Genomic DNA, 25,576 nt, shown 5'->3' with positions numbered 1-25,576 from the left:
GACTTGCTGTGGCACCAGATAGTAAATCTCTTCCATTTTGTTGAGTAGGATTTCCTGGTGCTAGGTTTTCGGGCCTCCTTGATAATGTTTAAAAAGTACAGTTTTGTACCTACCATAAATGTAGATGTCCGATAGACATGCAACTGCAGTCATAAAGTACAGTTTTGTACCTACCATAAATGTAGATGTCCGAACTGGATAGCATCTGCAGTCATAACAAATGGGTTGTCCTGTCGTCAGGCAGCCCTTCGGTCGGCCGGATTCCAAAGTCTGGGTCCGGCTTCGGCTGATGTCGCACTTCACCCGACGTCATCTCTGCTGGTCTTCGGGTATAAAGGCATCAGCCGACGCCATTTTCCTCAGTGTTTCTTGCCCCAGATGCCAGTTGCCCTCTTGGAAGGCTAAATTTTGGATAAATGCCAATGTTTCCAAAAAGTAGAAGGCAAACACAAAAATAAGCATGTATGTACATATATACAAACAAATACACCATAAGAGACTCCCCAGCTAGCTATTAGGAGGGTAAATACCCTAGGAGTACCACAGAGGGGAAGGAGGGTGGGTAATCCTGACTGCAGATGCTATCCAGTTCGGACATCTACATTTATGGTAGCTACAAAACTGTACTATGTCCTTCATGGATGCATCTGCAGTCATAACAAATGGGTAGAATACCATAGCCAAACTAGGGGTGGAGGAAGAAAATTTATGGTGTAGTTAGGATCCCTTGCAGTACAGCAGTGGCAAACCCTGCTCGGGATCTAGAGTATAGAGGTAAATTATAATGCTTGGCAAATGTATGCACGGAGGTCCAAGTAGCCGCCTCAATAATGTCTTTGGTTGCCACTCCTCGTAAGAAAGCTGTGGTAGTGGCTGTAGCCCTTGTAGAATGAGGTCTTATGTTCTGTGGAATTGGTTTTCCATGGTAGGAGTAGCAGAATCTTATGCAATTTCCTATCCATTTGGAGATTGTCTGTTTGGAAATTGCTTTTCCTTCCCTTCCTGTTGCATAGGCTACTAAAAGCTGGTCAGTTTTTCTGTTACTTTTGGTTCTGTCCAGGTAGTAGCGTAACTGCCTATGTACATCCAAGGTATGCAGCAGTCTTTCCCCCCTGTTCTGTGGATTGGGAAAGAAGGTAGGTAGGTGGATTGCCTGGTTTAAAGACACTCTGGATACCACCTTAGGCATAAATGTAGGATTAGTTCTCATGGACACCCTATCTTGATGGAAGATTAGGAAGGGTTGCACTGCCATTAAGGCCTGTAGTTCCGAAACCCTCCTTGCTGAGATAATTGCCAGTAGGAAGGCAGTTTTCTATGACAGGTGTTGCAGATCTGCTGTTGCTGCTGGTTCAAACGGAGGGAGTGTCAACTTCTCTAGCACAAAGTTCAAGTCCCATGCTGGTAATGGTGGTTTCCTAGGAGGTTTTACATTCTTGATCCCTCTGAGGAACTGCCTGAGTAGAGGATGCGAAAAGACAGGTGGATCGAAGCTGTATTCTGCTGAAATAGCTGATGCATGTATCTTGATGGAGGAATAGGACAGGCCTGTATGTAGAAGCTCTGCCAAGTACTCCAGAATGTTAGCAATATCTATGTTCGACACATCTTTTCCTCTTTCAGAACTCCAAATGACAAACCTTTTCCATTTTCCTGCATAGTTCCTTCTTGTTGAAGGTCTGCGGGCTTCAAGGATAATGTCTTTAACCCTTTGGGAAAGGTCTGGGTTAGTTGCTGCTATGTGATGTTCCAGGCAGTCAGTTGCAAGGTTTTTAGGTTTGGATGCATGATGTTGTAGTTGTTCTGAGTTAACATCAAAGGCATCAGGGTATTGACCACATTCTCTCCGAGACATGCTCCTCAGCAATGGGTACCAGTGTTGTCTTGGCCAATTCGGAGCTATCAGGATTATCCTTGGACGTTCCTCTTTGATTTTCAGTAGTACCTTGTGCATCAAGGGGAGAGGTGGAAATGCATATGCTGTCAGGCCTTTCCAGCTGAAGGATAGAGAGTCCACCTTCCATGCAAGTGGGTGGAATGTCCTTGTGCAGAATTTTTTGAGCTGGTGATTGAGTGGGGATGCGAATAGATCTATTTGTGGCATTCCCCATTTCTTTGTGATGGCCTTGAAGATGTCCGGGTGTAGCATCCATTCGTGAGCATCCGAGGTGGTTCTGCTTAACATGTCTGCTAGGGTGTTCTCTTTTCCCGGCACAAATATTGCCTGTAACTGGATGTTGTAGCTGATAGGCAGATTCCAAAGGTCCAAAGGCATTCTGCATAGGGGGTATGAATGAGTGCCTCCCTGTTTGTTGATGTACCACATGACTGTGGTGTTGTCTGTCCTTATCATCAAATGGCCTTCTTTGAGGAATGGTCTGAATTTTTGGATTGCCAGTTTTACTGCCAGCATTTCTTTTTGGTTTATGTGCAGGTGCAACTGGTCTTGAGTCCACAATCCTTGTATGCATTTGTCCAGCATGTGCGCCCCCCATCCTAGGTCTGAGGCGTCCGTTGTGATGGTTTGGCTTGCTCGAAAGTTGTGGAAGGGTAAGCCTGGGTTTGACTGGCATGCTTGAGCCCACCATAGGAACTCCTGTTTTAGGCATAGGATTAGTGGGATTTCTGTTTCTAAGCTGTGCCTGTGCTGAGACCATAAATTCTTTAGGTACCACTGTAGCTTTCTCATATGCAGTCTGGCATGTGGGACCAAGATTATGCATGATGCCATGAAGCCCAAGGCCTGCAGAACTTTTCTTGCTGTTAGTTTGTTCTGCTTTGTTAATGCCAAGAAGTAAAGAGGGAGTTCTTTTTTTTTCTGCAGTTAGGAATGCCATTTGTTTTACTGTGTCCAATTCCGCGCCCAAGAATGTTCTTGTTTGGGATGGTATCAGCCTTGACTTTTGAAAATTGACTGTGTATCCCAGGGCTTGTAGCAAGTAAATGACCCTTTGTAAATCTGTTGTCAGCTTGCTTTTGTTGTCCGCTTGTAACAGGCAGTCGTCCAGGTATGGATAAATTTGGATTCCCTGTAGTCTGCAGTGAGCGATTACTGATGCCAGGCATTTTGTGAATACTCTGGGCGCAGTAGATAAGCCAAAGGGCAATGCTGAGAATTGATAATGCTCTGATCCTGCAAGAAATCTGAGGTATCTTCTGCAAATTGGTCGAATGGGGACGTGCAGGTATGCCTCCTTGAGATCTAGAGTAACCAGCCAACACTCCTTGCCCAGCATGGGAAGTAGTTGCTGTAGGGTCAGCATTTTGAATTTTGGGACAATGATGTATGTGTTTAAGACGGACAGGTCGAGAATAGGTCTCCAACTTTTCTCTTTTCTTGGTACTAGGAAGAGTCTGGAGTAGAATCCTTTGCCCTGTTCTGTTATTGGCACTCTTTCCACAGCTCTCATCTTTGTTAATTTCGCTATCTGCTGTAGAGCTTCTATTTTTTGATTTGGAGGTAGGTTTGGCATTCCTCTTTTTACTGGTAAGGTGTGGAAGTGGAACCGGTATCCTTGGTCTATGGTTTGCAAAATCCACTTGTCTTTTGTGATATAGTGCCAATTTTACGAAAATAAGGCTAACTTTCCGCCTAAAGGTGCTGCTATTTGCTCCCTGGTAGGCGGTGTCAGAGCCAAGTCACTGTGATTGTACTGTTGCAGTGGCAGTGGTTGTGTCTGTGCCTCGGTTATTGCCTTGCCACTGTCGTCCTCTGTAGGCACCTCCTCTGGATTGATTTCTGCCTCTAGAGCGCCTATTCCTGCCCCTTTGGGATTTTGTGGAGTCTGGAAAGGACCAATTTTGGCAGGCCAGTTCCTGCTAAACCTTGGGGCTGAACCTGTAAGAAATCTTTAACTGTTTGTACAGATTTTGCCTTTTCTTCCATTTTCTTCATTACTTGCTGGGCAGGTGTACCAAATAGACTGGCCTTATCCATAGGAGCATCTAACAGCTTTGCTTTAACATGATCCGTAAGACCTGTTCTTTCAACCATGCATGCCTTCTTATCACTGTGCCAGTCATGGCTGATCTAAATGAAGCCTCCAGTGCATCATAGCCACATTTTAAGGAATGGTTACTAACCTGTTGGATATTATTCACCATTTCTAATACATATTTCTTATCTAAGGATTCATCAGAGGACAGTTTTTTAGTTAACTGATCAAGCATAAACTCTTGGTATTGGATCATATGAAACTGACAGTTTAAAGCTCTATCTGAGAGAGTAGCAGAGGTGTAAACTTTTTCCCCCCATCTCTCTAAGGACCTGGATTCCCTTTCAGAAGGAATAGGTTTTTTTGCTGTGGTCGAGGCTACTGCCTTAAGCCCCTGGGATATAGTTTCGGGATCTGCAAGTGGGGCCTTGTATAGGTGGTGATGAGTGTCTGGCACCCTGTAAAATCTATCTGGTTTGGCAGGGGCTGGAGGTAAAGAATCAGGAGCAGTGCAAACATCATTAAATGCATCATCCACAACAGGCAGTACAGGAGGTATAGCTAAGGGCCTATGTTGTGGTAAGTGCAGAAAGGTCCTAAGCCTTTTTTTTGAATCTGAGAAATCTTGTCCCTGCCATTGGAATTGTTCTCTCATGGCATGTAAGGTTTCCCCAAAGGAAAATTCCTCTGGTGGAGAGGCAGCTGGAATGGATTTTTCAGCATCGGAATCTTCATAAGTAGAAAAAGGAGCCTCTGGCTGGTCTGTAATGTCTGAGTCATCCGCAGAATCATCAGAGGACACTGGCTCGGGGCTCTGCTCTAGGTCTCTTTTCTGGGGCTGAGAGGCCCTGTCTGGGTGAGATTGGGATCCCTAATTAAGGATATTAAATCTTCTGCCAGAGTAAGCATTTGTGAACTTGAAGTGGGCCTGTGTGAGGGGGGCTTAACAGGCACTGATTTAACAGATTTGGCTGCTTTAGCCCTGGCAAAGGCCTTAATAGACATGGCTGCAGGAGGCCTAGCAGCACCACGTGCTGGGGTAGAGACATCCAAAGGGATGGTGTCTGATAAATCACTAGGAACCACAGTTGTAGGCAAAATTTCTGAGGCCGATTCAACTAAGGTAGCAGGAGCCTCAGTAGTAGTCATGGATTCGGCTGAAGATTGACCGGTTTTCTCGGTTTCGGCCGAAACCGAGACACTCGCGGTTTCGGCCGAAACCGCGGACCGCGAGTGTCGGTCTTTTTCTTTGCGTTTTTTAACAATTTGGGAAGTCGGAGGATCGGACGGCATAATGTACGCAAAATCTGAGCCGAAAAACTGTTCAGCAAACTCCGACCGACACCTAAGCGTTCGTCGGTTGAAGGAAGCACAGGCCGAACAGGCTGCTACGTCGTGGTCTGGGCCTAAGCAAGGCAGACAGTAAGAGTGGAAATCTTTATGAGGTATTTGTTTCCCACAAGTTAAACAGTTATTGACTTTTTCTGACATCGGCTGAGGCAAGAAAGAGTCCCCAACGGGGTACTTAGCTTTTTAGAAGTCTTCGAAGTAGTATTCGGTAGTAGTAATCTCTGGATCTGACCGACCTGCACTTGCGAACAGCTTCTGCTTCGGGCGCCACGCGGCAAGAAAGACTGAGGAAAATGGCGTCGGCTGATGCCTTTATACCAAAAAACCAGCAGAGATGAAGCAGTCCTGCAGGGTTTGATTGCCACACCATCTCTTTCCTAGAGCATACCTCCTCCCCCAGCTAAGCTATGGTATTCTACCCACATGTTATGACTGCAGTTGCATTCTTGAAGGACATAGTGCCTACCATAAATGTAGATGTCCGATAGACATGCAACTGCAGTTGGGTTTTCCCTCCCTCCATACCCCTCTATGGTTAGGGTCCACTTCTATCCCCCCCACTCTTAGCTGGGGATATCTGTTATGGTGTATTTGTTTTGTTGCTCATGTAATTGTTTGGAATCCTGTTTTTGTCTTCCAATTTGGTTACAGCCTTCCTTGGCGGGCACCTGGCATCTGGGGCAAAAAACACTGAAGAAAATGGCGTCGGCTGATGCTTATATACTCCAGCCGTTCTGACGTCTGAGAGAAATGCGACATCAGCCGACGTCGGACCCAGACTTTGGAATCTGGCCGACCGAGGGCTGCCTGAGGCAGGACAACCCACATGATGTCCTTCATGGATGCATCTGCAGTCATAACAAATGGGTTGTCCTGTCGTCAGGCAGCCCTTCGGTCGGCCGGATTCCAAAGTCTGGGTCCGGCTTCGGCTGATGTTGCACTTCACCCGACGTCATCTCTGCTGGTTTTTTGGTATAAAGGCATCAGCCGACGCCATTTTCCTCAGTCTTTCTTGCCGCGTGGCGCCCGAAGCAGAAGCTGTTCGCAAGTGCAGGTCGGTCATAACAAATGGGTTGTCCTGCTCTGGATCTGGAATATAGTAGCGAAGTTGTCTATGAATGTCCAAGGTATGCAAAAGCCTTTCCCCCTTATTCTCAGGGTTGGGGAAGAAAGCAGGCAGATGAATGGCTTGATTTAGAGAAACCCTAGATACCAACTTTGGCATAAAGGTAGGGTTGGTTCATAGGTTCACAGGTTCATAGGTTCATACAAGGCTATCTGCCCTAGGGCATTTATAAGCCTAGCCAGAGTGTGTGTGGCTTTCACCACCCCTTAGGATGAGAATACTATACCCATTAGTTTGCTGTGCCTCTGTCCAGCAGTGACACAGAGATGATTCCCGGGGTAAACCTACGATCTCCCATCCACTCGTCAAGATTTCTCTTGAACAGAGTCAGTGAGGGGCTCTGCCTCACATGGACTGGGATTCTGTTCCATAGTGTAGGGAGTCTCTGGGTGATGAATCTGTCCCTCCAGCACGTCCTATTTATATCCGTGTTGAGGTTTAAGTCTCTTGCTCTCGTGGCTCTGGTGGATTTGGATTTTTGAGGTGGAGCATGTCCATTAATTCCGTGTTGGACATGGCCTTGTATGTCAGGCACAGATCACCTCTGAGCAGACGGTATGCGACTGAATAGAGCTTGAGTTTCTTCAGTCGGGCATCGTATGACACATGTTTGAGCCCCTTTATCCTTTTGGTGAGGAACTTTTGGGGTCTTTCCAACTGCTGCAGGTGTCGGGTAAGGTACATTCCGAATGGGGCGTTGTACTCAATCATTGGTCTGATAAGTGAAGAGTACAGGGGTACAATGACCTCTCCTGATCTGGATGTGAATCCCTTCATGATCAGGTGGGCAATGTAGAAGGTCTTCCTAACCACTTTGGCAATGTGAGTGTCAAAAGAGAGGTTACTGTCAACTTGGGTCCCCAGGTCCCTGATAACTTCTTCCGTGTTTAATGGATTACCACCTATGTGGTAATTAGGGGTTACCTTGTTTTTCCCAAAGGGTATGACTATACATTTTTTGGCATTTAGCTTAAGGCCATGGCTCTGGCACCAGTTATCCATTTCTATGAGATCTTTCTGGAGGATGTCTGTGTCTGATGGAGTGTCAATTATGGTGCCCAGTTTGCAGTCATCTGCAAATTTTGTCAGCCACAATCCCCCTATGTTTGCCTGCACTTCAGAAAAATAAATGCCGAACAAGAGGGGGCCCAGGACTGAGCCCTGTGGGACACCGCTCGTGACCGGCTTAGAGTCTGACATGGCACCAGCAACTCTAACCCTGTGTGTTCTGTCCTTTGTCCTACACTGAAGAAGGCAGTCAATGCCGAAACCGGTCTGTCAATAAAGGATTGGAATATATACTTTACATCTGGATCTGCCCTTGCTGGTCTATTTTTTGTTTTTGTTCTGTCCTTGAGCCAGTTTGCAACCCATCTTGTGACATATGGGTTTACATCTAAGCTGGTGAGCTTTTCTATGATGCCCGAGTGGGGTATTGTGTCGAATGCTTTTGCTAGGTCAAGGTAGGCTGTGTGAACTGCCTTACCCTCATCAATGGCCTTAGTGACTGTTTCGAAAAAGTCGACCAAGTTCAAGAGGCAGGATCTGCCCTTGACAAAGCCAAATTGGGTAGGATCCAGTGTCTGTAGGTCCCCAATGTCTTTATTTAGGAGTTCCATTATGATCCTCTCCATAGCTTTGCAGACAAGGCTCGTCAAGCTTATGGGGCGGTAATTTCCAGGGTCCGTAGAAGCACCGCCTTTGTGGAGTGGGACCACAGTTGCCGTACGCCATTCTTTGGGTACGTATCCTGTAGTAAGGCTAAGATTAAACAGCAGCCTTATGTGTGGGTTTAGTTCCTCATTGAGTTCGTGTAGCACACAGCCGGGGACACCGTCCGGTCCCAATGATGCTGTGTTTTTTGCTTTAGAGAGAGCAGCTCTCACTTGGGCATCTGAGATGTTTGGGAGGCTAGACTCTGGTGGGATAGATATTTCTCCTTTTGGGGGGGAGGGAGGGGAGAAATTTGCACTGAACCTGTCTGCCAGTATGTTGGCAATGTCTGTGGGTTCAGTGATTTTTTTTATCATTATTCTGAGCATATCTGGGAGTTTCCACCCAGGTTTCTAACATAGCTAAAGAAGGCTTTATGATTGTCTTTTGTATCATTAGCGATTTTTCTCTCAAAGTTGGCCTTGGATGATTTTATGAGTGATCGTAGTTTTTTGCTAGTATTGATCAGAGATGCCTTCCCATTTAGGGATTTTGCTCTGTCATGTAGTAGCTTTCTCCTCTTGTTGTAGAGTTTGTTTATGGCTGGAGTCCACCAGACCGGGCGCCTGCCTTTGGTGGAAAAGGTCTTGATTTTATTGGTCCTTAATGAAACCCTGTCTCTGTGGAAAATAATAAAGAGTGGTATTGCCATTAGGGCCTGTAGTTCCGAAACCCTTCTTGTTGAGGTAATTGCCAACAGGAAGGTTGTTTTCCATGAGAGAAATTGCAAGTCAACTGAAGCTGCTGGCTCAAAAGGAGGTAGAGTCAGTTTTTCTAAGACAAAATTGAGGTCCCAGGCTGGCACTGGGGCCTTCTTGGTGGCTTAATGTTCTTGATTCCCCTGAGGAATTGTCTTAGTAAGGGGTGAGAAAAAACAGGAGGATCAGTGTTTTATTTAGCTGAAATAGCAGTTGCATGTATCTTTATTGAAGAATATGAGAGGCCACTCTAACATATCTGCCAAATATTCCAAGATAAGTGGGATGTTCAGTAATGATGCATCATGCCCTTTGCTGGTATTCCAATTGCAGAATCTTTTCCACTTTGCTAGGTAGACCTTTCTGGTGGACGGTCTTCGAGCCTCTGTTAGTATCCGCTGAACTTCCTTGGAGAGAGATAAGTTGAAGTTATTTATGGGATCTCCCAGGCTGTTAGCTGCAGTGTCTGAAGGTTTGGATGCAGCGTTTCGAAATTGTGTTGAGTCAAAAGTAGAGGCCACTGAGGGAGGGCCCACCTCCTGGTGTGACATATGCTCCGTAGTAGTGGGTACCAGTGTTGTCTTGGCCAATCCGGAGCTATTATGATTCCCTTGGGCTTCTCTGCTTTGATCTTTAGTAATACTGCAGTCATCAGTGGCAGAGGTGGGAATGCATAGATTGCTAGGGAGTTCCAGTTGAATGAAAGAGCATCTATTTTTCAAGCCTTTGGATGGTATGTCCTTATGCAAAATTTTGGTAGGAGATGATTGAGGTGAGAGGCAAATAGGTCCACTTCTGGCTTGCCCCATGTCGAAGTGAGTTGTCTGAAAGCCTTCGGATGTAACCTCCACTCGTGTGGATCTGTGAAATTCCTGCTTAGGCTGTCCGCCAACACATTGTCTTTTCCTGGAACAAACTGTGATTGTAACTGGATGTTTAGACTCAGTGATTTCTCCCAAAGCTGCATTGTCAGTCTGCAAAGGGGGTAAGAGTGGGTGCCCCCCTGCTTGTTTATGTACCACATCACAGTGGTGTTGTCTGTCCGTATCATTAAGTGACCTTGCTGGAGTTGGTTTTGAAAAAGCCTTGATAGCATGCATTACTGCCAGCATTTCCTTTTGGTTTATATGCAGATGTGTTTCCTTTGGAGACCATTGTCCTTGTATACACCTGCCTTCCATGTGCGCCCCCCATATGAGGTCTGAGGCGTCTGTAGTCATGGTCTGTGTTATCTGTGGTTTTTTGAATGACATACCTGTGTTTTCCTGGCTCACCGAAGCCCACCATAGGAATTCCTTTTGTAAGCATGGAATGAGTGGTATTATTGTCTCCAAGTTGTTGCTGTGCTGAGACCAAACGCTTTTTAGGTACCATTGAAGCTTTCTCATGTGTAATTTTGCTAATGGAACCAGTAGAATGCAGGATGCCATGTAACCCAGGGCCTGTAGGAATCTCCTTGCAGTCATCTGGGTGAGTTTTGCTAAACCTTTGAAGTATTGAGTTAACTTCTTTTGCTTGTCTTCTGTCAGGTAAGCCATCTGAGAGGCTGTGTCTAGTTTGGCTCCTAAGAAGATTATTTGCTGGGATGGCTGCAGTCTGGACTTTTGGAAGCTGACTGTGTATCCCAGAGCTTGAAGTAATCGTATGACATATTCCAGATTTTTTGTCAACATCAATTTGTCGTCCGCTTGTATGAGGCAGTCGTCCAGGTACGGGTAAATTTGTATACCCTGGAGCCTGCAATGAGCAATTACTGAAGCCAGGCATTTTGTAAACACTCTGGGCGCAGTAGATAAGCCAAATGGCAATGGTGAGAATTGATAATGCTCTGGCCCTGCAAGAAATCTGAGGTATCTTCTGCAGCTGTGTCTGATAGGGACATGCAGGTATGCCTCCTTGAGGTCCAGAGTAATCAGCCACGACTCTTTGCCCAGCATGGGAAGGAGTTGCTGTAGAGTCAGCATTTTGAACTTTGGTACTATGAGAAAGGTGTTTAATGCGGACAAGTCCAGTATTGGTCTCCATGGAGTTTCTTTTCTTGGAACAAGGAACAGTCTTGAGTAAAACCCCTGTTCTTGTTCTTGTTGTGGAACTCTTTCTATTGCTTTCATTCGAGTTAGCAGAGTGATTTGCTTGATAGCCTCTGCCCTTTGATGTTGTGGCAGATTTGTCATGCCTTGTTTTCTTGGTAAGGTATGAAAATGAAACCTGTACCCTCGGTCTATAATGTCCAAAATCCATTTGTTCTTTGTCAAGTCTGTGCCAGTTTTCTGCAAACAGAGACAATTTCCCGCCCAAGGGAGCTTCTAGTTGTTCCCTGGTAGGCGGTAGTAGAGGAAAGTCATTGAGATTGTGGTTGTTGGGCAGGAGAAACCCCTGCGTCACTTCTTTGGTTTCCTGGCTGCCATTGACGTCCCCTGTAAGGGCCTCTTCCTCGGCCACATCTGTTCTTACCCCTTTGAAACTTTTCTGGATTAGGAAAGGACCAGTTTTTTGAAGGCCAATTCCTACTGAATCTGGGGGGTTGAACCTGGAGGAAATCCTTTACAGTTTGAACTGATTTTGCTTTTTCTTCGATGGTCTTTAACACATCCTTAGCATTGGCACCAAAAAGCTTGTTCTTCTCCAAAGGTGCATCCAGAAGTTTTGCTTTTACATGATCTGGTAGAGGTTGATTTTTTAACCAAGCATGTCTACGCATCACTGCCCCTGTCATAGCTGCCCTACATGAAGCTTCCAGTGCATCATATCCACACTGCAGGAAGTGATTGCTTACTTGCTGAGTGTTATGTACAGCTTCCTGCAAAGTCTTCCTGTCTAAAGGATCAGGAGAAGCTAATGTTTTTTATAAATCTTCTAAGAGATAATCCTGATATTGGAACATGTGAAAAAGGCAATTTAAAGCTCTCATAGATAAGGTAGTGGATGTGTAAACCTTTTTACCCCATCTCTCTAATGACCTTGCTTCCCTGTTGGAGGGCAAAGGATTCTTTGAGGTGGAGGCTGAAACTCCTTTAGGCCCCTGTGAAATAGTTTCCAAATCAACAGTATGGGCCCTGAATAAATGGGAATGAGTTTCTGGAACCCTGTAATACCTGTCTGGCTTGGCTGGAGCAGGAGGGAGAGTATCTGGGGTAGCACTAGAATCAGAATACAAATCATCCAGAACATCAAGTACAGGAGGAATAGCTAGGGGCCTGTGCTGAGGCTTCTTAAGGAAAGTCCTAAGGCGTTTCCTGGAATCAGAATATTCCTGGCCCTGCCACTTGAAATGTTCCCTCATGGTGTGCAGAACTTCCCCAAAAGAAATATCCTCAGGAGGGGAGGCCGAAGGTATGGAGTCTTCTGCATCAGAGTCCTCATAAGTCTGGAAGAGCTCTTCCTGGCTATCAGAGTGGACAGAGCCCTCAGAGTCTTCATCTGAAGGAGTAGGGTCACAGGGTTCAACCCGGGGCCTTTTATCAGGAGGAGGCTGGGATGCTCTCTCAGGGTGGGTCTGTGAACCTCTAATCATGGAAATTAAATCAGCAGCCATGGACATAATTTGTGTCTCCGGAGTCGGCTGAGGTAAAGATTTAGAAGTAATATGCTTTGTTTTGCTGGCTGCCTTAGCCCTAGTGTAGGCCTTAATAGACATGGCCATAGGAGGCCTGGCAGCTCCACATGCAGGAGTGACCTTGTCTACAGCAATGGTCTCGGGCATTTCCTCGGTTTCGGTATCTGGAGGAAAATCTATAACTGGCGTCGGAGTAATGTCTGGGATCGGAGTCGTCGGTAATGCGGTTTCTTCGGTTCGGAGCGGTGGAGAGACAGTCTCAGAGGGAACCGGAGCACTCGCGCTAGGTTTTGGCATGGAGTCGGTGGTAGATGCAGGCTAAGGATGTCGGTCCCGGTCTTTTCGCTTTTTGGGAGTTTGCGATGTCGGAAGATCCGACGGCATGGTGTAAGCAAATTTATCGCTGAAAAAATCTTCAGCGAACTCCGCCCGGCGCCTGAGAGTGCGCTTGTTGAAGCGAGCACAGGCTACACAGGCCGAGACGTCGTGGTCTGGGCCCAGGCAAGGGAGGCAGTAAGAGTGGAAATCCTTATGAGGTATTTGTTTACCACAAAAAAGACAATTGTTAACTTTTTCAGTAATTTCTGACATCGGCTGAGGCAAGAAAAGGTCCCCAACGGGTACGTAGCTTTTGATGACTTCGTATCGAGAATACAGGAGCTGACCGACCGGCACTTGCGAACTGCTTCTGCTTCGGGCACCGCGCGGCAAGAAAGACTGGAGAAAATGGCGTCGGCTGATGCTTATATACTCCAGCCGCTCTGACGTCGGAGAGAAATGCGACATCAGCCGACGTCGGACCCAGACTTTGGAATCCGGCCGACCGAGGGCTGCCTGTGGCAGGACAACCCACATGTTATGACTGCATTTGCATTCTTGAAGGACATCCTGGTTGCTGAAGGCTGTAGTGTCATCTGCCTTTGGGGAATCAGCCAAGCGGACAGTTTGAGGGTGGGGAGGTTTAGGTGTAGTACTGTCCCTTTCTCCTGAGTTAAAGGGGTTTCTGAGAGGGGCAGATTCATGGGAGCCTGCTTGGCCAGGCTGAGCAGCAAGGGGTACTACTGCTGTCTGGGCCAGTCTGAAGCAATGAGAATAACCTTTGGTCCTTCCTCCCTGATCTTGAGGAGTACCCTGGGGATCAAGGGCAAGGGGGGAATGCATACACAAAGAGGTTTCCCCAGTGGAAGGAAAGGGCATCCACTCTCCATGCTTCTGGATGGAACTCTCTGGAGCAGAGCTTGTTTAGCTGGTGGTTGTCTGGGGTTGTAAACAGGTCTATGTCCGGGCTCTCATAGGTTCATAGGTTCATAGGTTCATACTAGGCTATCTGCCCGAGGGCATTTACATGCCTAGCCCATAGTTTTGTGGCTTACGCCACCCCTTTAGTATGGGGAACTATACCCATTATTTTGCTGTGCCTCTGTTGAGCAGTGACACTGAGGTAATCCCTGGGGTATATCTGCGATCTCCCATCCATTGGTCAAGATTTCTCTTGAACAAGGCCAGCGAGGTGCTCTGCCTCACATATACCGGGATTTTATTCCACAGCATAGGGAGTCTTTGGGTGATGAATCTATCCCTCCAGCACGTCCTATTAATAGCCGTGTTCACAGATTTATGTGATGTTGAGGAAGGTTCCCCTGTGCAGTTGCCACTCGATATACTGAGATATCAGGTGCAGTCCTAAATTTGAGGCTGGCTGCCAGATTTGCATAGCTAAGGGGTAAGATCGAGTTCCCCCCTGCTTGTTGATGTACCACATTACTGTTGTGCTGTCTGTCCTGATTAGGAGCACTCCTGGTGGGAGGTGCTCATTGAAGGCTAGAATTGCCCGGTGCACCGCCAGCATCGCTTTTAGATGGATATTGAGGCCCTGCACCTCTTGTTCCCAAATGCCCTGAATGCACATGCTCCCCTGGTGTGCCCCTCCAGGCTAGGTCTGAGACGTCTGTAGTGATGGTCTGGCCCTATGGGGTGATGAAGTGTAGGCCCTAGTTTAGGGAACATGCCTGCGCTCACCCTAAGAGCTCCTTCGTTAGGCAAGGAATCAGGGGTAGCAGGTGTTCCAGGGACTAGTGCTGGTACCATTGTAGTTTTCTCATGTACAGTCTGGCTTGGGGTACCAGTAGAATTCAGGAGGCCATGTACCCCAGCGCCTGCAGGAATTTCCTTGCTGTGAGGTGGGTCCTGTGTGCTAGCTGTGTGAAGTATGAATGGAGAAACCTCTGCTTTTCCTGAGGAAGAGGGGCTGCTTGAGTAGTTGTGTCTAGATGGGCTCACAGGAAGGCTAACTTTCTTGTGGGTAGGAATTGGGACTTCTCTTGGTTGACAGTGAAGCCCAGGAAGGTTAGGAGGGTTTGAACACAAGTGAGGCCCTGCAGGAGCCCTTCCCTGGTGTCTGCCTGAATGAAGCAATCATTCAGGAAGGGGTAAATCTGAATTCCCCTCTGTCTGCAAAAGGCAATGTCAGGTGGCAAGCATTTGGTAGAGACTCTGGGAGCAGTGGATAAGCCAAAGGGCTGAGCAGAGAACTGAAAGTGTTGCGAGTCTGCCCTGAAGTGCAGGAAACTCCTGCAGGACTTCCTTATGGGAATGTGGAGGTAGGCATCCTTCGGTTCTAGGGTGACTAGCTAGGCATCCTTCGGTTCTAGGGTGACTAGCTAGGCATCCTTCGGTTCTAGGGTGACTAGCTAGGCATCCTTCCGTTCTAGGGTGACTAGCTAGGCATCCTTCCGTTCTAGGGTGACTAGCTAGGCATCCTTCCGTTCTAGGGTGACTAGCTAGGCATCCTTCCGTTCTAGGGTGACTAGCTAGGCATCCTTCCGTTCTAGGGTGACTAGCTAGGCATCCTTCCGTTCTAGGGTGACTAGATAAGATTGTGGCATCAACATGGGTAAGAGTTTGTGTAAGGTTTGCATTTTGAATTTGGGTAACATGAGGGGCAGATTCAGAGTGGATAGGTCTAAAATAGGGCACTAGGTGCCCTCCTTTCTGGGTACCAGGAACAGTCTTCAATAAAACCCTTTTCCAGCCTGTTCTTTTGGTACAGGTTCCACAGCCCCTTGGGCGTAAAGCTTTTGTATTTGACAGATGGCTTCTACCCTCTGGCTTGCTGGAACATCTGGGAAGCCTGAATGTCTGGGGCTTTCTTTGAAAGAAAATCTGTACCCACTGGTAATAATTTTTAGGACCCATAGATCCGAGGTGATAGCCTGCCAATTCTCGAAGAGGGGAAACGTTTTCCTCCTAGTCTCTCTGGGGGTTGGTGGGGCAGAGGGGAAGCAGAGTCACTGAGTCTCCTTGGAGAAGGGAGGTGGCTTATAACTCCCCTGCCTAGGCATTGCAGTGGTCCACTGTCTGGATCTGTGCTGTGCTTGTGCCTGGCAGGTCTGTCCCTGCGTGGTTTTCTCTGGATGGGCTTAGCTATAATATAAGGATCAATGTTTTGTGGGGCAATTCCTGCTAAACCTAGGGGGCTGTGCCTGCAGGAAATCCTTCACAGTCTGCACTGACTTGGCCTAGTCTTCCATTTTCTTGATAACCACCCTCAGCTTTGGTGCCAAATAGTTGGTCCTTATCCAGAGGGGTATCTAGCAATTTGGACTTAACCTGGTCAGGTAAAGGCTGCTCTCTTAACCAGGCATGCCTTCGTATTACAGAGCCAGTGACTGAAGCCCTGCTGGAAGCCTCCAAGGCATCAAAACCACAATGCAGGGAATGTTTGGCTACCCGGGAGCTGGACTTTATAAGATCCGTCAGTTCCACAGCAGTGCTACTGTCTGGTAGAGTTGAAAGTTTTGTTTTAGTAATTCTAGAACATTTTACTGGTATTTCAACATATGGAATTTGCAATTCAGGGCCCTAATGGCTAGGGTAGCCAAAGTGTTGGCTTTTTTTGCCTAATCTGTCCTAGGCTCTGCTTTGTCAGCTGGGATCGGATTTTTTGAGGAACTAGCCCTAGCCCCCTTAGGAACCTGAGAAATGACCGCTGGGTCAGCTGTTGGGTTTTTGAAAATATATTAGTGGGTGTCTTTGTACCCCATATCTGTCTACATTTCTGGGGGTAGGTGGGAGAGAGTCAGGTGATGACTCCAGAAAAATATCTCCCACCACATCCAGTACAGGAGTAATGTACAGGGGCTTATGCAAGTAAAGGAACTCTCTCAGGCTTTTCTTTGATTGAGGGTAATCCTGAGCCTCCCAGTGGAAGTGTTCTCCGAGGGAATTTAAGGTTTCCCTGAAAGAAAGGATTCCAGGAGGGGCGGCAACATAAATAGAGTCTTCATCAACAATTTTCAAAAGCTGCAAAAGTCTGTTCTTCATTGTCAGAGTCTTCTAGTCCTGATTCTTCTGAGTCTTGGTCAGAAAGAACCTCAGGTGAAGTGTCCCTCTTCCTTTTAGCTGAGGTGCCTTGGATTGTTTGGCTACCTCTAATTAAAATGATCAAATCCTCTGCCATTCCAAGCAGCTCCTGTGACTGCGTGGTAGGCTGGGAAGATGCTAGTCAGAGACTGGGTGCCTGTGATGGGGTCTTTTTAGGGGTAGTCTTGGTTTTGGGCCTAGATGATTCAGAGGCCTTACACAAGATCAGCTTAACCGGCAGGGTGGTCGTCAGTCTCTGTCTGACATCAGTCGTCTCTTCTGTGTCCGCGGAAGACCGTGCCAACAGAGAGGTCTCAGACCCAACCGTATGACTAAAGGCCAATGTCCTGGCAGGAGAAGATGGGCCCGGCGGCGTACCAGACTCCAGATGGGTCTCTGTAGAGGCCTGCAATGGTTCCTCGGCTGGCGTTAGGGGCTGCGAAGGCACCTCATCGAGTTCACCAACTGAAGTTAGAGGCAGGCCGAGTGATTTCGGACCAGAGTCATCCGCAGACCTAGATTTCTGCAGCCTAACCTTTTCTTCATCTTTCTTCTTCCTAGGTAAATCTACAGCCTGACCGACCGACACCATACAGCGATTAAACAAAGAAAAGTCGAAATGTCTAGCTACAATTTAAGCTGTACGTCTAATAGTTCTAGTACTAAACAGGGCACAGAACCGACATCCAGAAATGTCATGGTCTGGGCCTAGGCAGGTGACAGTGGGAATGAAAATCTCGGTGTGGGATCTGTTTTCCACAACTGAGACAGTTATTGACTTTCTCTAATATAGGATAAAGGCAAGAAAAGGTTCCCCAACAAGCTACTTAGCTTTGGATGGTTTCTCCCTCACCCTGGCAATGGACGACCGATGCAATCGCGAAACTGCTTCTGCTTCAGGCTCCACAACAAGACTGATGTAATGATGCTGGCTGGCTCCTTTATAGCCCTGACGACCTGACGTCAGTGTTTGCACCAAGACAGCTGACGCAGGAGGGAAAATCTTTACTCTGGTATTTGAGCAGGCTGAGGGTTAGATAGCAGGGATAACCCAGAAGTGATAACCGCAACAGTGAAACACGAAGAACATCTTAAATTCTGTCACAGATTCAGATATTTGGATTTTCTTGGTCTGGCTATCAGAACATTAATGTATCTTTACTTATTGTGGCTCTCCAAACTGAATACTTATGTGACCCAATTAAACTTGGCTTTCAACATAAACATTTCTCACTCCACAAATCACAAACTATGGTCAAGGGTAGACGTTTTAATCAAACAAGTTATTAAAAATAAAAGATACATCAACTCTCAGACTTTGTCATGTTTTAGGATGTGGAGAAGCTAGGGAGCAGTTTTGCTGGCTAATCCACTCTGAAAGAGGAGTTTTTGTTCATGATAAGAACACAACCTGTACGGAAAGGTGCTGTAATTGTGGGACAGACTGATGGTAAATTATGTCATCTGGGGAATCCAGAGCAAGCGGACATCAAGTGTGGGGTGAAGCATGTGATTCCACTAACTCCACCCAGTTGGAGCATACCAAAAATGCTATCTGAAGTGCAAGGTCAGTGTATGTGATGCAGGAAGCTGCTCCACTTCATTTCCCCCTGCTCCACCAGCCACTGGTGCAGTCGCATCCCCAAAGGATAGTAAAAAGGGGGCCTTAAATTGTAAAGCCTAGCAGCAAATGGTAAGCTGGGGGTACGCAAAGGGTGGGGGTTGAAGGGGAATACATTAATACATCCATGTTATGTTTTGAGTCATTCAAAAATATAGTTACACCTACATTTTACAATATTAATAAAAACGGGAATAATAAATGGAAACGGACTCTAAACCCTAAATTTTAGAAAAAGGAAAAGTAATAATCATGATTGTTGGTAAAACTCTATTACAGTTTTATGATAACAATAAAACAGAAATCATCCCAAAACCTTATGCATATAGAACAGGCACTGCAAATTACACATCAGCTGTACTTACAACATTAATATGGACACTAAAATGTATGCAATTGCATCAGCTAACCAAATAAAAAAAAAAGAGATTATATCTCCATTTCAATCAAGATTTATAAAAATTTGCCAACCTAATGATCATGCTATCACACCTAAACACTACAAATACTTAAAATTATGTTTATGCATTACAATGGAACATCTCTCTCTCCATCAACAGAAACAAGAGTGAAATATATTCATGGCTTCTCCCCATCACAAAGCAGGAATATGGCACATAGAATCTGAAACTTTTAATCTAATCTACTTGCAGAGAGAAACAAATTAAAGGCCTGAAACCAAAACTTCAAAATTATACTTCCTCTTAGCAAGAGAATTCCAGGGATTTGTTAACGTTCAGCCATATTTTATTAAGAAGTACATATCTTTGTAGTTCCAACCAACAGGCCAATTAATGCAAATATCATAAAACTCCAATAATGCAGAAACATTACTTCGGTTTTGGCACAGATATCACCATTCTAAACACCAGGACACATCAGGAGGCTTAAAGAGCACAAGGAACCTAGCCCTGTAGTGTTGAGGAATAAAGCCTTGACTATGCCCCAGACTTCTCATGTTCAACTAACTGCCCAAGCACTAGAGAGACTGGCAGGGGAGGATGGCAATGAGCAGCTGCTATCGACTCAACCCACCCTTGCAGGAGAAAAGACAGCTCGCTTGCTGCACTGATGATACTTACAGGAAACCAGGTACACTGCGCAAAAGCAAGAGCCCAATGCATCAGGAGGTTGTGCGCATCAAGGGGTGCACATGCATCTCCCAGTTCTGCAATAGCACAGCTTAAATTTCTACCAAGGTGATGCTGGATAGGACAGTCGGCGGGATGTGCAGACTAGCTCATTCTTTAACATCAGACTCTCGCCTGCAATGGGGTACAAATGGTATGGATGGCTATTGCCCCACTGATGAAAGGGATGTTTGGGTCCACTGAATGCTGGAAGGACAGCTCTGGGCCAATCCTGTGGGAGGGGAAAACACAAGGTGGCACAGTACATCTAACTTCCAGGTCTAGACAATAACTGCAGAAACTTCTCATCACTGTAGCTAATTTATTAGAATTTAATGGAAATGCTCCCTTTTACAACCACCACAAGTAAAATTAAAAAACAACTGCCAAAAAAAAAAAAAAAAATCTTCCAACGCTGCAAAATGACACTGACTATCCCCAGGGCTCATCTCTCTCTAAGATGAGAAGACTTGATGATTGTGCAGAGAAAAAATACACAAGTATTTTAACCTTTTTTTATGCTTATAACTGAAAACAAAAATAAGCAGAGACAATTTACAAATGAAACTCTTTTTACAGAACTGCTTAAACTTTCAGAAGTGTGATGTGCTTTAGCGAAAGGAAACAGTTTGCATAAAACTGCTGTAAACAATATATTTTCTTAATCAAAAATGAAGTTAAGACAGATTATATAATCTACGTTTCATACAAGTAATCAAAACTTTTAAGGTATGCACAACACATTTCAGTTAATGTCAAAAGCATACTTTTAATATCCACAATATATTACATTTTTTAAAGACTTTAGTCTCCATGCTAAGAACTCCAAACATATCGGCATGAATCAAAATTTCTTCTGATGCAAAGGCCGACAGTTATAGCACATTTGTTTTTAAATGAGAAGTGGCTAAAGAAATTAATTCATACAAGCCAAAGATCTGGGCATTTGACCAGGTGTTTATGCAGAGATACTGTCCATGCCTTCCATGCAATACTGAATGGATACATTAGCTACTCTACTCTTCCCTTATCTACTGCTTTTAGCATCTCAAGCCACATTTCACACATCAGTAAATTTAACCTATGGAAGCCTCTGACCACTGCAATGAATAACTTTAGTTACCGTGAAGGAAATCAACCAACTAGAGACTTAAGGCACTACCCGTACGCCAGAAAAGAATATCTACTAGATTAGGGACATCCTCCAAATGTTTCTTCAACCTCACAACAATCTATCAAGCACTTTTCTGCCCATGTTTAATGCACACTGAGAAAAGTCCAATTTTCTAAAACTTTTGAAACACTCTGTTTATACAGCAGTCTAACCACGAAACACAGAACATACATAGACTTACTGTGTGCCAATGCGTGTGTGCGAGTGAGTGAGTGAGTGAAAGGGAGAGGTGGGCATGTGAGTGAGTGAAAGGGAGAGGTGGGCATGTGAGTGAGTGAAAGGGAGAGGTGGGCATGTGAGTGAGTGAAAGGGAGAGGTGGGCATGTGAGTGAGTGAAAGGGAGAGGTGGGCATGTGAGTGAGTGAAAGGGAGAGGTGGGCATGTGAGTGAGTGAAAGGGAGAGGTGGGCATGTGAGTGAGTGAAAGGGAGAGGTGGGCATGTGAGTGAGTGAAAGGGAGAGGTGGGCATGTGAGTGAGTGAAAGGGAGAGGTGGGCATGTGAGTGAGTGAAAGGGAGAGGTGGGCATGTGAGTGAGTGAAAGGGAGAGGTGGGCATGTCAGTGAGTGAAAGGGAGAGGTGGGCATGTCAGTGAGTGAAAGGGAGAGGTGGGCATGTCAGTGAGTGAAAGGGAGAGGTGGGCATGTGAGTGAGTGAAAGGGAGAGGTGGGCATGTGAGTGAGTGAAAGGGAGAGGTGGGCATGTGAGTGAGTGAAAGGGAGAGGTGGGCATGTGAGTGATTTAGTGAAAAAGAGGTAGGCGTGTGTGAGTGAGTGAAAGAGAGAGATGGGCATGTGTGTGAGTGAGCAAAAGAGAAAGAGTTGGGCATGTGTGAGTGACAGAGTGTTACAGGTTCATAGGAGATTACTATGCTATTGGCCCTAAGGCCTTTATAAGCCCAGCCATGTTATTAAACCCTTGTTCCCTTGCTGACCAAGTTATATGGTCTATATTTGCAGCGCTAGTCTATGATCAGCACTGACTGCCCTTATTCAAGATGAACATAGGTGCCACCCCTGGGGTCAATTTATGGTCTCCCATCCAGCTGTCTAAGTTGCAATTAAAATAGGGTCATTGAGGAGCTCTGTTTTATGTGAATTGGGAGTTTGTTCCAGAGGAGTGGCAATCTCCGGGAGACATATATGTCTGTCCAGCATGTCCTGTTAATGTCGCAGGCTAGGTTGAGATCCCTAGAGCAAGTGAATCTTGTCCCATTTGACTTGGGGATGTGCAGCATTTCTAGAGTACAGTGACAGGACCTTCAGTAAGTCATGTGTTGAAGGCCCTGAATTTTCTTGGTGAGAAACCTCTGATGTCTCTTCAGCTGCTGCAGGTGTCTGGTGAGGTATATACAGAAGGGAGTGTTGTACTCTATTAGTGGTCTGATGAGGGAGTACAGGGGACTTGTAACATCCTTAGCTCTGGATGCAATGTTCTTACTTATGAGATGTGCAACATAGGAGGCCTTCCATACTACTGTGGACACATGGTGATCAAAACTTAAGGTTGCTATGAAACTGTATCGCCAAATCTCTCACTACAGGGTTTGAGCTAAAGGGGGTACCATTAATATTGTAATTTGCAGGGACTAGACATCCCCTTTTCCAAAATGGATAGTAAGCCACAGGCCATCTATTTTTGCCTGGACTTTTGAGAAATACATTCCAAACAGTAGTGGGGTCCAGCAGAGATCCATGTCGTATTAAGAGTTCTGTCAGTGAGACAGTTGTCTACTCATCTAGTGACATACAAGTTAATTCTAGCTGGGTGAGTTTCTCAATGATGCCTGAGTGGGGGATTGTGTCAAAAGCCTTGGCTAAGTCAAGATAGGCTCTATATACTGTTTTGCCTTCATCCAGGGCTTTGGTGACTTTCTCAAATAAATCTACCAGGTTTAATAAACACAATATACCCTTAAAGCAAAGTAGGTTGGGTCAAGAGTTTGAAAGTCACCTATATCTTTGTTGATAAGGCCCATGATGATTATTTCCAAGGCTATCCAGATAAGGCTGGTTAGGCGTATGGGTCTATAGTTCCCACGGTCAATTGATATACCCTCCTTTGTGCAAGGGGATTACTGTTGTTGTTTTCCACTCTGCTGGGACAAAGCCAGTACTTAGACTATGGTTGAAGAGAGTGCCAAGTGGTTCAAGTAGGTCCTGTTGTAGATCATTTAAGTAGGCAGCCTGAGATATTATCCAGTCCAAAGAGCCTGAGTTTTTGGCCATGGAGAGTGTGGTTATAACCTGTTCTTTGTAGACACTAGGTAGAGAACTGGTGACAGGTATGCTTTGGAATCATACCTCTCAAATATACAGAGTTTTCCAGAATTTCTAGATTTTTGCCTCATATTTTCGGTCCATTTAGGCGTACAAGTGAGTGAGCCAGAGAGCTGAGCATGTGAGTGAGTGAGTGAGCGAGAGAAAGAAAGAGTTGGGCATGTGTGTGAGGAAGCAAAAGAGAGAGCAGTGTGTGTGTGTGAATAAAAGAGAGAGGTGGGCATGTGTGTGAGAGAGAGAAAGAGAGCACACATTTATATATATGAACTTCACACACACAAAAAAAAAAAAAAAAAGACACTTCTGATGATTCTTGCACTGATGACGCCAGTGAGAGAAACCAGTTTACATTGCTTGCATTTGTAAGCACCAATGGGTCTTGTTTCAGCCTGGATTGTTATACAATTAAAGTATTATGCATTCAGAACTCTGTTATGGTGGACAACCATCAAAAGTGCTGTTTTTGTGAAATTTACGTGCTAAAACAAAGCACAGTAGCAGGATGTATATATAAATTTAATAATAATATTTGTATATATATATATGTATATATACAAAGCACAGGATACGGGTGTGTATATATAAATATACACACACCCGTATTTATACTTGGAGAAAAAAAGAGAGTTAGATATACATACACATTAAATATGCACCAATATTTTACCAGGTTACTGTGGAAAACTATAACCATATGCATTCTAAAATTTCATGTTGTGAATCAGTATGTAAATACCCTTTGTAAGGGGTAATCTATTTAACCAAATACCAGAAAAAGGATCCTTGTAAAACACAGATTTAACATTTACAATATTTTATTTAAATTAGGGAATGTGAAGTAAAATATTCTTGAACACACCTTCCTTATTTAGCGTTTCAACCTTTGCTGGATAGTAACGGCAATCAGTCCATCGAGCAAGAACCTCTTCCCCAGATTTAAAGTCCTACGAGACAAGCCCAATAGTTAGTGCTGAAATACACAAAACAACCATTTTATCTATGGTTTCAGCAAACAAACAGTATTTTATTTCACAAATAAGACAGGCTTTTTAAAGCGTCCAAAATTGCTGGTAAGCAATAAGCACCATCTTTTAAACAAAGGCAAGGCATTTAAACAATAAGTTACAAAATGTGAGGTAGACAGATTTTTTTTCATGCTACTGAAGGACAATACATTCTCTCTTTTAAATTCGGCATGGTTAAATTGCTCACTGAAGGTAGGTATACCCTCTGCATCTTACGCTTGCATGTGAATTAAGGGGGCGCATCCACCACCACTTATACTTCCTTACTCCAATGAAACAAAGGTTTGCTTACACTACAACAAACACATAAGGGGGAAAAAAAATCACATTCTCTATTACCTTCCAGCAATCAAAGCTTACGACCTCTAAACAGTAGCTAATGGGCCACATAAAAGGCAAACTCTTACCTGTCAGCATGACTACAAAAGAGAAATCGGAGGCAACTTAGTTTTTCCACTTTTCTTTACTCTGTCAAAACTGCAAACAGTGCAACTATAATAGCCTTCACAGATTAGTGAACAAAAAATCTAAATCTAGAACTATTCCTATTGTTATGAAATAGGGAAAAATGCTTAAACCTACCATAACATAGTGTTTTTTCTTTTTTGTTTGTTGCATTAAAATCCCCTGTGGCTATACAGTTGTGTACACTTACCATAAATGTAGAAGTTAAGAGTGTATTCACTACTGCAGTCAACACCTGTGGATTATCCCTGCTGTGGAAGCCCTCGGCTGGCCGGCCCGAATACCAGAGTCAATTTTTTTCCCCGTCGGCTGCTGTCGCTTGCTGCCGGATGTCAGGTCGTCAGTGGTAAAAAGGCAGGCAGCTGACGCCATTACATCAGTGTTTCTTGCCCTACCCAGTCAGAGACCCAAGTAAATATGGTAAAGTGGTCCTGGTGGCTAAAAGCCACCGTTAGAAACTTATGTCTCTAAAAAATACTATATAAGGGGGAAGGAGGGTGGGAAACCAAGACTGCAACAGTGAATACACTCGAATAAGAAGTTATGTACCTACCATAACGTTCCATGTTAGTTGTCTTCTCTCGCCTTCTTTCTTGCTTGATGGGTTCGGAGCCGATCCTCGGCTCCGACTCGGCACTTGCTAAGCTCGAGAGTCACTTTTACCAGCTCGAGGCAGCCCCATATCCCACGATGCAAGGCGGTAAGTACCCAGATCTCGTTTGATGACAAAGGGCAATAGCACCAAGCATAAATACTTCCCAAAGGAAGAAAGAAAGCCTACAGGATGAAAGAAGGACCAGTTCTGAATGGTCTTCAGCATAACAATCTCTTGTAGAAAGGTCTGTCCAGGCCTGGGGAAGGAGGGAGGGTCGCAAGAAAGAAGGCGAGAAGACAACTAACATGGAACGTTATGGTAGGTACATAACTCTTAATGTTAAGTTGTCAATCTCGCCTTCATTCTTGCTTGATGGGACCGTCCTAGCACCTCTATCCTGGGTGGCTCAACGGAACAGACTCTTGAGGACTGTAGAGCCAAAACTGGCTCTGTCCCTGGAGGCCAAGTCCAATTTGTAATGGGAAACAAAAGTATGAGGAGTGGCCCAAGTGGCGCTGCACAAATAGTGTCTAAAGGAAGTCTAGCTTG

The 25,576-nt window shown here is 45.3% G+C and overlaps 1 protein-coding gene across 1 annotated transcript in view; it reads right to left on the bottom strand.

Annotated features, from left to right (window-relative positions):
* The window catches only part of PHF20L1 (PHD finger protein 20 like 1), a 2,880,694-nt gene that overhangs the window by 2,280,888 nt on the left and 574,230 nt on the right, over nucleotides 1-25,576 (bottom strand). Inside the window, exon 4 of the mRNA XM_044066227.1 lies at nucleotides 23,802-23,886. Coding sequence (XP_043922162.1) covers nucleotides 23,802-23,886 — 85 coding nt within the window. The remainder of the gene's footprint in view (nucleotides 1-23,801; nucleotides 23,887-25,576) is intronic.

The sequence above is a fragment of the Protopterus annectens genome, chromosome 3.part1 (assembly GCF_019279795.1).
Source record: "Protopterus annectens isolate FY-2018-M chromosome 3.part1, PAN1.0, whole genome shotgun sequence".
In the NCBI taxonomy this organism is placed as follows: Eukaryota; Metazoa; Chordata; order Ceratodontiformes; family Protopteridae; genus Protopterus; species Protopterus annectens.
The sequence above is the reverse complement of the archived record's forward strand: the minus strand, read 5'-3'. Positions and strand labels throughout refer to the sequence as shown.